This window comes from Lipotes vexillifer, unplaced genomic scaffold (genome assembly GCF_000442215.2).
Source record: "Lipotes vexillifer unplaced genomic scaffold, Lipotes_vexillifer_v1.1 scaffold1211, whole genome shotgun sequence".
NCBI classification, from domain to species: domain Eukaryota; kingdom Metazoa; phylum Chordata; class Mammalia; order Artiodactyla; family Lipotidae; genus Lipotes; species Lipotes vexillifer.
This window is the reverse complement of record NW_006784577.1, coordinates 784,836-796,808: the sequence shown is the minus strand read 5'-3', so window position 1 is coordinate 796,808 and position 11,973 is coordinate 784,836. Positions and strand designations below refer to the sequence as shown.

Sequence of the window (11,973 nt, the reverse complement as noted above, 5' to 3'; positions counted from 1 at the left end):
CCAAAAAAAAAAAAAAAAAAAAAAGAGTACAGTCTGCATGGTTCCATTCATAGAAAGTTAAGAAATAGGCAATACTCATCTATGGTGTCAGAAGACAGAATAGCAGCTACGCTTGGTGGACTGGTTGATACCTAGGGGCTTAGGTAGTCCTGGTAATACTTTGTGCCTTGGACTCTGGGTTGGTTACACAGGTGAGTTTATATTGTGAAAATTCATGGAGCTGCACCCTATGCTGTGGGCATTTCTCTGCATTTATATTATATCCCAATTAGAAGTTCATATTTAAATTATTTTCTCAAAAATGTTTAATAAAGACTTGCTATATATAAGCCTCTTTTGCTAAGTGTTGGGATACAAAGATATTTATTAATAATAATTCATTTCATAAATATTTTGAGTGGCTTACTCTGCACCATGCCCTTACTTGGGTGCTGGGGTACAGAACTGAAAAAAAAAAATAGGCACAAGATCCCTTCTTCTTCCAGTGATAATGATCAAAGTAAAGGTGAAAATGACAATGATGATGAGCTAAATGGTGCCATTTACTGATCTGGTAATTTCCAACACAAAGCCACAGCCAAGGAATAAGCATTTTAAGAGGGCTGCGCTGGAGAGCTTTTGGTGCTCCCCAAATCATGCTATGCTGGAATGAATTACCCTATACATTCTGAGTTTCTTTTATACAAACAATATTTTTTTTTTTTGATTCAGGAAAACTGCAAAGTAGTCTATCAGCTGGTGCAAAATAAAATAAACTTTATGAGGTGCTAAGTAATAAAAATTTAGATATTGTATAAAGCAGGTTAACAGAGAATGGTAAAAGGAGAGAAAATGTCGTGCCTTCTAATATAGGGAGGCAAGGTACAGAGTCATCTATGGACTTTAATTTCTTTTGTGGTAATAGTCAGTAGTGGAAGGAGGGACCATGAAATGGCTTTAATGTCTTTCCCTGGGCAAACTTAAAAGCTGAAAATTGCTTTCCTTCTTGCCTGCACACTCTCAGCTGATGTTCTTTTACGATTTCACTGAAAAAGAAGAGGTAATATTTCTGGTCAATGGTGTCCAGTTGAACATATGCATTAGTCTTTGTTCACTGCCAATAAGCCACAAAGACAATAGTAAAGGAATTTGTTACAAAAAGACTAACGAAACAAAACAAAGGAGGGTGGGTAAGGCAGTATCCTACAAGGACAAAGAACATGGGAGAGGACAAAGGCAACAATGGAAATCAGATGGGCTAGTGGTAACTGACTTAGCGCACCCAGAAAGCTGATTACTAAGGCTTCAAGGGAAAAGAAAGAAAGTCACTCCATTTACACATCAGAACACATGGAAAATTCAGGCATTTACCTTTGGAAATGTGAATGAAGGTGAGGTAGAAAAACTGGAGGATTTATTGAAAGTGTGTTTAAGAAGTACCTAAGCTCTCAAATCCCAATTCCCCAATTCCCAGACCTAGGTGATGGCCCCAGCCCTGCCCCTGCAGGTAATTGAAGGTTTATTATATCTGGAGAGGTTCACAAAACAGGTCTTTGGATTAGAGAACACATGGCCCAATTAAGGATGGGAACATCATATTGAAAACAGGGTTTAAGGAAAAGTTAACATACTGAAAAAAATGACTACTACCTTAGTGACTTAAACAAGGCACATTTATTATTTTTCAGTTTTGTTGTATAGAAATCCAACATGGAACTCACTAGGCTAACGTCAGTGCTCTGGCAGAGCTGCATTCCTTTCTGGAGGCTCTAGAGGAGAGTCGTCTCCTTACCTCTTTCATGTTCTAGAAGCCAGCCACATGCCTTGGGGCCATGGCCCCTTTCTCTGTTTTCAAAGTCAGCAGCCTTGTATCTCTCTGTGTCTTGCTTCTTTAGTCACAGTTTCTGTTTTTCCTTTCCCATCTCCTCATCCACTTTTAAGGACGCTGGTGAATAAAATGTTCCCATCCAGAGGATCCAGGACAATCTAATCTTTCCATCTCAAGATCTTTAACTTAATCACACCTGTGAAGAATCTTTTGCTATTTAAGGTATCATATTCACAGATTTCAGGGGTTAGAATGTGGGTATCTTTGGGAGCCATCATTCTGTCTACCACATCAGCCTCTTTTCATTGGGTTTCCCAAATACTGGTTCCTAGGATTATCTATTTCACATGTGATTTAAGAAGAGAGTCTTCTAGGGGTCCTGATAAGCACAAAAGTAAAGACTTAAAAGACTGAAATTGAAGGTGTTCCCAAATGAAAATGCCCCTGTAGTCACATATCCTGCATCATCAATTTCCTTGCCATATCTCCCTTTGATCATCACCTTCACTTCCACTCAAGCTCATTACAAAACTGCTTTAAAGCATGTCTATATTTGCTATCTCCACGCCCTCTCTCCTCTTCCTCCATTATTACCTCTTGGACTTACTTTAATCACACTTTTACTATCATTCCAGAGAAAACTCATATCAAGTTCATCAACAGAGTCCCCTTTGCCAAACTCAATAGCCAATTCTTATCGTAGTAAACTTCTCAGAACCACTTGAAACAACTGATTACTCTTTCTTTTTTGAAAAACTCTCGTCTTCCCATTCTCTTGGTTTTCCTTCTAGTTGACTGGCTCTTTCCCAGTCTCATTTGTAAGATCTTTCCCTTTGCTCTAATCTATGAATATCTGTGTTCCCCAGGGCACAATTTCTTTCTTTCTTATCAACATATATCAGATTTATAGCTGACGCCTAATTTATACCCCTGTTACTCTCTGAACTCCAATCTGTCACTCCAAGCCTTCTCAGTTGGAAAGCTAATATCTCAAATTTATTGTGTTCCAAAGCTAGCTTTTGATTTTCTCTCTCAAATTTGCTTCTAATATTTCTCATCTCAACAAATGGCACCACCATTCTCATGATTGCTCAAGCCCTGAAACCTAGCAATCATCTTCAATACTTCTCTTTCTTCCACATTCTACAATCACTTTATAGGCAAATCCTGTCATCTGTACCTTCCAGATACAGTCCAAATGTGACTACCTCACCACCTTCCCTAGTACAAAGCCCGTCTAACCATCAGCCTCTCTCACCTGGAATTCTGGGATGTCATTCAAACCTCCATCCCTGCTGCTGCTTACACACCCCAAAATTCCTTCTCTATACTCCATCTAGCAAGGTCCTTTTCAAACGTAAATAAGAGCATGCCATTCACTCTGTCTCAAACCTCCCATAGCTTCATGATGCTGTTAGAAAAATATACTTTAACCTTATTTTAGAAGACTATACAACTTGAGTACTGACACCAGCCATATGGGACGTGGTGTAATCCATCTTGTTATAACAAGCCAAGAAGGCTCCTGCTTTGGAACTCCTTCCCCTTGGAATTCTCTTAATATAGATCTTTACATTCATTCAAGTCTCTCACATTTTTCAGGTCTCTGCTTAAATATTTTGCTGACCAGCCTCTCCAAAATAGTAGCCTCCATCACACCAATCCAATTTTATTTTTTTCTTGGCATTTCATAGCAAAGACATTCCATTATATAGTATTTTATGCATTTATTTTTTTCCCTGCTGCTCTAAGTTCTTTGAGGACAGTAACTTGTTTTGTTCACTTTTGTATCCCCAGTGCCTGATACATAGAAGGCAAATATTCATAAATATTTTTTGAATTCATAAATGATTGCTGTCATGTATGAACCATGAAGATGTCCTCTAGTTTGGAGGTTTCACGAAAGATAAAAGGATAAACTGTTTTACTCATTATAACACCATTTTATTAAGGCCAATAATGGTTTGGAAAGCAATATGTCTGGAAAACCTGCTTCACATATATATAAAGTATATAACACAGTGAGTTTGCATTAGTTAGCTAGGGCTGCCATAACAAAAGATCACAGACTGTGTGGCTTAAATAACATACATGTAAGGCTTGAGGCTGAAAGTCTGAGATCAAAGTGTTGGCAGGGTTGGTTTCTTCTGAGGGCTCTCTCCTTTGACTTGTAGATAGCCACCTTCTACCTGTATTTGCACATGGTTTTTTCCTCTGTGTGTGTCTATGTCCTAATCTCCTCTTCTTATAAGGACATGAGTCAGATTGGATTAGAGCCTGCCCCAATGATCTCATTTAACATTAATTACCTCTTTAAAGACCCTGTCTCCAAATACAGCCACATTTTGAGGTACTGCGGGTTAGGACTTCAATACATAGATTTGGGTCAGGGGGACACAATTCAGCCCATAACACATATTTAGTAGTTGTGTTATTTTTATTATATCAGGCTTCATCCATTTGAGCTCAGAGGTATGGCTTAAAGGCCCTCTTGTTCAAGTGTGTTTTTCCTCAGTCAACCTGCCACAATTCTGCCACTAGCAATTTATTCTCTTAAAGCTTTCCTTTCTCTCCTGAGACTTTACTTTAATACTGTTAAGAGGCTAGGCTGGGATGAGAGTGAGAAGTGCCACAGCTCATTTACACATATTACTTGATAAGCTAGCCTGGTCGATCATTTCTCAAAGCCATGAGAAAATAGGACGTAAGAGACACAGATTTACCATATGCTAACACATATATATGGAATCTAAGGAAAAAAAATGTCATGAAGAACCTAGGGGTAAGACGGGAATAAAGACACAGACCTACTAGAGAATGGACTTGAGGATATGGGGAGGGGGAAGGGTAAGCTGTGACAAAGTGAGAGTGGCATGGACATATACACACCACCAGATGTAAAGTAGATAGCTAGTGGGAAGCAGCTGCACAGCACAGGGAGATAAGATAGGTGGTTTGTGACCACCTAGAGGGGTGGGATAGGGAGGGTGGGAGGGAGGGAGACGCAAGAGGGAAGAGATACGGGAACATTTGTATATGTATAACTGATTCACTTTGTTATAAAGCAGAAACTAGCACACCACTCTAAAGCAATTATACTCCAATAAAGATGTCAAAAAAAAAAAAAAAAGAGACAGATTTTGAAGAAAAAGAGGTAGACGCCCAAGTTTGGCAGCCTGAACAACTAACCCCCAGGGGAACAGGCAGTGAACAAAGGGAAGGAAAGACAATTTGTCTATTAGCCCTTTGCCTGGGTTGGTGATCAGGAGCACATCTATAATTGTGCTAGCAGCTATTTCTTCCAACATGCTTACCAGTGATTTTGCAACATTGGGACTAGGTAAGACTCAGAATTGGTGGGTATTGAATTACTGAATCAAGTAAGTTCACTGGTGTTGAATAACAATAAACACATAGAAGTAAGCTCTGCCTTGGCAACTGACTTCATAGATAACTTGATAGGGAGTTACCTGCTTTGGGCACCGTGTGTCCACTTGAAATGGAACTTTCTAAATCTAGCAAAATGATACACTATGCTCATGCAACTGAATAGTTGACCACACTGGGTTTTCTTCTTGATTTTACATACTAAATCATTGTTTACGATTAATATTTTGGCTTTTGCTTATTCATTCTCTAACATTTATTGCTATTTTCCTCAGTTGGTAATAAAATTATCCTTCTTTCTTCCCAAATCATTTCTAAATAGACTTTTTCGATGAACTCAGGCCAGCTGTTTCCTTTGCACCACTGCTATATTTACCAAACAAAAATGTTAAACAAACTCCCTCAGTAAATAACTGAGCATTCACTAAATTCTTTCAGAGCTGTGTTCTTTTTATATTAAAATATTATCATTACTGTTCATAGGTATTCTCATATGAGTTTCCAAGGCTAATAGTGGAAATTATTAAAGGCCTTAAATTGACCTTTCAATGTACTGACATCCAAAATTAACATAATGCCCATCAATTTTACTAACACAGAGCAAAAGAGAGACATGGCATCACAGTCAGAATCACCTAATTTGTCAGCAGTGATGGCCACGTATCACTGCAGGGATGCGGGCGTGCTCCATGCAGTTGGTTTTTCCACTGATATCATTTGCAGGAAATGTTAAGGATTGTGGCTGCGATGCAGACGGAATCCCACAATATACATGGCAGCTCAAGGCACATATACTTCCAGGGATACTTAAAGATGACCAAAAGCCAGAGGATATTGTGTGAAAATCAGAGTGTACTTGGATAAGCAACACTGTTGTTTTTATAAAAATATATAAATTCCACTGCCACATTTCCCCAGTGTCTCCATTACCACACACCTGATTTTCCTAGATTGCATTCCTCCTCCACAGCGCAGGGACCTCAGCTCATTGTGGATTTTGCATGGAGACCAGTGTTCTACAACCCAGGAATACTGATTGCACTCACTGTAACACGGGACTGCCTCGTGTACCTGTCAAGAATAGGAAAGGAAAAGAAAATTATGTGGCACTATCCAAGTTATGGAAAAATAGCCTTTTAGTAAAGTCGGCTGAACAGAACCCAAGAACTATACTCTGGCCCCGATAGCCAAATTGCATTCCCCAAAAGCAAGATATATTTGGCTTCTCTGAAATTACTGACTTACCTAAAGAAACATACAGGGGAAATCAACTAGAATATGATGGCATGCCTTTGCAGAAGAGAACAAAGGACAATCGTTACCTACCGCCAAGAACAGGAATTCCATTACCTTTTCATTTCCTCAAAGAGCTCACACAGCATCTGTTAAGACGGTCCAGCTCTCAATTATATGGTATACTGTATTCTCAGATGTACTTTACAATGTCAACTGACACAAATAGAGGTAAGGCAAATTTACTCTTGAATATAAGGTTCTTAGAATGCAAAAGGAAAGTGGTATTATTTGCACCAGAAATTTCTTTTTATGTCCCTAAATGATCAGTGCTAATAGGCAATCATTTAGCCTTCTGGGCATTGTGGCTTTATGTGAATTTAGAGATGTGTAGGGTGTTTTCAGAGCATACCTAAAACACACAGACACACACATACACAAGACAAACACACACATGTTAGAGGCTGTGCATGATTACTGACTGTGAATATATATAGATTTACAGTAGAAACAATAAATACAGTCAATGAATTCTTAGGTTACTTCCTATGCATTTATTTGTGATGATTTTCTCCTGAAATTTTATACCGTTGGGTGGTCAATTGAGCTTGCCTCTTCAAGACTGAATTTAAAAGGCATTACTCCTCAATAGTGAACACAGTGTTCTCCCTTGGTGAGAAAAAAAATTGTTGTGTCATATGATATGTTACTCTAGATCACAAAGATGGCTCTAGTGTAGCGTGCTGATGAGTAGTGATTCAACCTATTACCAAAATAGTTAATTAGTGCTTTTCCTTTTAAACAAGGACTTAAGCCCCATGCCTTTCCTCCCCATGCCTTTCCAATTCCATAAAATTGCAAATGATGACTAGGCTGTGCTATCCAAACAGAACCATTACTTGCAAGTTTCCACTAAATGCAAGGGAAAACACTATGTAATGGGATAACCAGAAAACAAGATTGGAGCACTGTCAGCACGTGAGATGGAAATCAGATGAGAAAAGGTTATTGGCGAGACTACATCTTAGGAATCACAAATAATGTCAGAAACTATTTTTAACTGTGGAGTTCGATTTGGCTCTCTCATGTAGAGCATACAACAATAAGGGAAACAGCAAAGTGAAAAATATGTGAGGGCAAAATGAAAGGAGATGGGAAAATAGAAGTGGAAATGGATGTGAGGAAAGGAAGGAATTAAGTAATAAAAGAATCACATTTCATGCTGTGAATGCTGACAAGAATGGAATTAAAGGGTCAGAAGCAGTGCCTACATTAGAATAAGGAAGTAATAACTTGGAAAGGAAAAAAGTCTGCCCCCTAAAACTCATAAAGGTAAGACAAAAAAATCTATAAAAATGAAAAGACGTGACCCAAATCTAAGAGACACCAGGGAACGAAGCTGATGACAGTTGAGGGTTTAGCTGACCCAGATTCACCATGGAAATTAAGCTGTCACTAAATTTACAGGTTTGTTCTATAAACACTTCAAAATGTATCAGACAATTTAAAGAAAGCTTTTTGGCTTTCCTATGAGATACAAGAAAGTCTGCTAAAGCACTTTGCACAAATGGGGGAGATGAAGAAATTAATTAAAAAAGTAATTTTTCCCACAGCTCATGCATGAATCTGAGAGCAAGTGGATAGGACAGACTCTGAGACGGACCTATTTTTCTGAAGCTCTCAATACTAAGCAGAGCTTACACTGTCCCCTTCCCTCCCGTATAAAGCCCCAAGGTCAGATGGAAAATGAAAAACTGTTTAGTTGCATGTACCTTTGATATACACATTTGAACACCTGGTCATGTATTGGCTTACTGTTTTTATTCTCTATGCCCCAGTGATCTACATCTGTAGCAGAGTCGCTAATCACATTGCCAAGCTATTGGAAGGCAGGGAGCAGGTCTGTGTAGGGAGATGTTGACCCACCTTCTTGAATAATGGTGTAAAAACGGGACCTCTTGAAGGAGATTCTCCATCACGTGGATTTACCTGATTTTTCCCCCAATGTGTCTGCCATTTTAATATTGCTTATACTGTCACTTCTGGCTGACAAATCCCTACCTTCATTCAGAGTCCAAGTGAATCCCACCACTTCCACAAGGCCTTTCCCATGACTCCAGTTGGCATGTCTTTGGTACTCAGTGAGAGTTTCAGTTTTAAGCAGATTTGTAGCCAGATGATAATGTCAGGTACCATGTGCAAGGCTGGGCCAGTGGTGGCAATTAGGGCCACATTGTGTGGAGCTTGGGGAGGAAACACATTCAATGAAGTCATCACCTTGACTCCTCTCTATGTGTCTCCTATTCTCTCATCTACTTGAGCTTTTCTGCTAACTTTAGTCTTAATGTCTCCTTTGTACTGTAAATCATACTGAAGGAATATGCCAAGAGAAACACAATGTGAACCCTCTACTCATAAATACGCTTCTGGTTTTAACCAAAGTCAGACCCGGACTCTCAGTGTTTGTTTATATGACTACCTGAACAAAACTTGTGAGTCTTAGGAAGCCAGGGACTATGCTTCTACGATGTCTGCATTTTGTAAAACATTCAGAGGAGGGGGTGATGCCCAATCAGTATTTGTTGAACTGAAACAAATTTTTGAAGGGGCACAGATTGCTAAATGACCCTCACTTAATTTTCTAGAGAAGACAGGCTCATAAATGGAATGTATAAGGGGTGTTTTACAAAGCTCAAAGGACAATAAGAGGGAACAAAAATGAAACCCTTTTCTTTCCATTATGGGGCTTTGGTGAAGAATAGCCATCATTACATTAGCAAAATGTGCTGCCTGACGATTTTTGTTATGGGAAAGAAAGGCTGTCCCTAAAGAATTGTGAGAGTTGTTTGTTTAGAGACCTTGTTCATCAGGCAAGGAATCTTACCTAGAGGATCAAAAACACCCACAAGAGGCAAAAAGGCAGCAGGCCATCAAGAATAAAAATTTACTATCCAGATGCCCAATTTCTTCTCAGGTCAGTTCTTTATGTTCTGGCTATTTCATATTGGTATTTGGTTGGCACTTATTATAGTTTCATAATGGAAATGTGTTAAAGCATGGACTTTATCAGGGAATCATGCGGAAATGTTCTGAAGGAGAAAAATGAGCCATGGGAAAGTTAAATGAAAATCATTTCTAAATGGCACAAATTAGGAAGAAAATAACAGGGTTTAACAGGGCCACCGATGCTAAGAAATGCCACTGAAAAATCTAAATCCTCTGAGAGAAGTAACATTTCATTCTCCTGGTAATGAGTCCTATTTATTACTTCTTTATTGGGGAATTGTGGGGTTTTTTTTTTAACATCTTTATTGGAGTATAATTGCTTTACAATGTTGTGTTAGTTTCTGCTTTATAACAAAGTGAATCAGCTGTACATATACATATATCCCCATATCTCCTCCCTCTTGCGTCTCCTTCCCACCTATCTAGGTGGTCACAAAGCACTGAGCTGATCTCCCTGTGCTATGCGGCTGCTTCCCACTAGCTATCTATTTATCTATTTTACACTTGGTAGTATATATAAGTCCATGCCACTTTCTCACTTCGTCCCAGCTTACCCTTCCCCCTCCGCATGTCCTCAAGTCCATTCTCTACATATGCATCTTTATTCCTGTCTTGCTCCTAGGTTCCTCAGAACCATTTTTTTTTTTTAGATTCCATATATATGTGTTAGCATACAGTATTTGTTTTTCTCTTTCTGGCTTACTTCAGTCTGTATGACAGACTCTAGGTCCATCCACCTCACGACAAAAAACTCAATTTCGTTTCTTTTTATGGCTGAGTAATATTCCATTGTATATATGTGCCACATCTTCTTTACCCATTCATCTGTCGATGGACACTTAGGTTGCTTCCATGTCCTGGCTATTGTAAATAGAGCTGCAATGAACATTGTGGTACATGACTCTTTCTGAATTCTGGTTTTCTTAGGTTATAGGCCCAGTAGTGGGATTGCTGGGTCGTATGGTAGTTCTATTTTTCGTTTTTTAAGGAACCTCCATACTGTTCTCCATAGTGGCTGTATCAATTTACATTCCCACCAACAGAGCAAGAGGGTTCCCTTTTCTCCACACCCTCTCTAGCATTTATTGTTTGTAGATTTTGTGATGGTGGCCATTCTGACTGGTGTGAGGTGATACCTCATTGTAGTTTTGATTTGCATTTCTCTAATGATTGATGTTGAGCATTCTTTCATGTGTTTGTTGGCAATCTGTATATCTTCTTTGGAGAAATGTCTATTTAGGTCTTCTGCCCATTTTTGGATTGGGATGTTTGTTTTTTTTGATATTGAGCTGCATGAGCTGCTTGTAAATTTTGGAGATTAATCCTTTGTCAGTTTCTTCATTTGCAAATATTTTCTCCCATTGTGAGGGTTGTCTTTTTGTCTTGTTTATGGTTTCCTTTGCTGTGCAAAAGCTTTTAAGTTTCATTAGGTCCCATTTGTTTATTTTCATTTCTCTAGGAGATGGGTCAAAAAGGATCTTGCTGTCATTTATGTCATAAAGTGTTCTACCTATGTTTTCCTCTAAGAGTTTTATAAAGTCTGGCTTTACATTTAGTTCTTTAATCCATTTTGAGTTTATTTTTGTGTATGGTGTTAGGGAATGTTCTAACTTCATTCTTCATGCCTGTGCCCATGGCAGACATTACTAGTCACGTATAGTGTTCTTTTTCAGCATCTTTTCCTACACTGAAGGCCAGGCAGCCACTACCAATGGATTGCAGTATGTGTGTGCAATCCTGATCGATGTACATTAGAGACAGTGGGCAGCTGGACCAGCAAGACATCCCTGTGACACCAGATGGGGGAAGGGGTGTATTGCTACAGACCCAAGGAAATAAAATTTTATAACATCAACTTAGGTTTCCACACCTTCCAAGAGAAATTAAGGAAACACTCCCATTTACCATTGCAGCAAAAACAATAAAATACCTAGTAATAAATCTACCTAAGGAGACAAAAGACCTGTATGCAGAAAACTATAAGACACTGATGAAAGAAATTAAAGATGATAGAAACAGATGGAAAGATATACCATGTTCTTGGATTGGAAGAAACAACATTGTGAAAATGACTGTACTACCCAAAGCAATCTACAGGTTCAATGCAATCCCTATCAAACTACCAATGGCATTTTTCACAGAACTAGAACAAAAAATTCCACAATTTGTGTGGAAACACAAAAGACCCCAAATAGCGAAAGCAATCTTGAGAAAGAAAAACAGAGCTGGAGGAATCAGGCTCCCTGACTTCATATTATACTATAAAGCTCCAGTAATCAAGACAGTATGGTACTGGCACAAAAACAGAAATATAGATCAATGGAACAGGATAGAAAGCCCAGAGAATAATCCACGCACATATGGTCACCTTATTTTTGATAAAGGAGGGAACTGTGATTTAGTCAGTCTTTTAATATTTATTAAATAAGCCTTTGCTCACTGTAACTGATCAATTTAACTAAGGACTGTTTTCTGAAATTACTCTCCAACTATGGACTGACTGGTATAAACTTGGAAGCAGGGTCTCATTGGGGTTCAGC

The 11,973-nt window shown here is 38.7% G+C and overlaps 1 protein-coding gene across 1 annotated transcript in view; it reads right to left on the bottom strand.

The window, feature by feature from the left end:
* Window positions 1–11,973, bottom strand: part of THSD7B (thrombospondin type 1 domain containing 7B) — a 701,170-nt gene that overhangs the window by 96,635 nt on the left and 592,562 nt on the right. Inside the window, exon 16 of the mRNA XM_007456952.1 lies at window positions 6,132–6,265. Within this exon, the coding sequence (XP_007457014.1) occupies window positions 6,132–6,265 (134 nt within the window). The remainder of the gene's footprint in view (window positions 1–6,131; window positions 6,266–11,973) is intronic.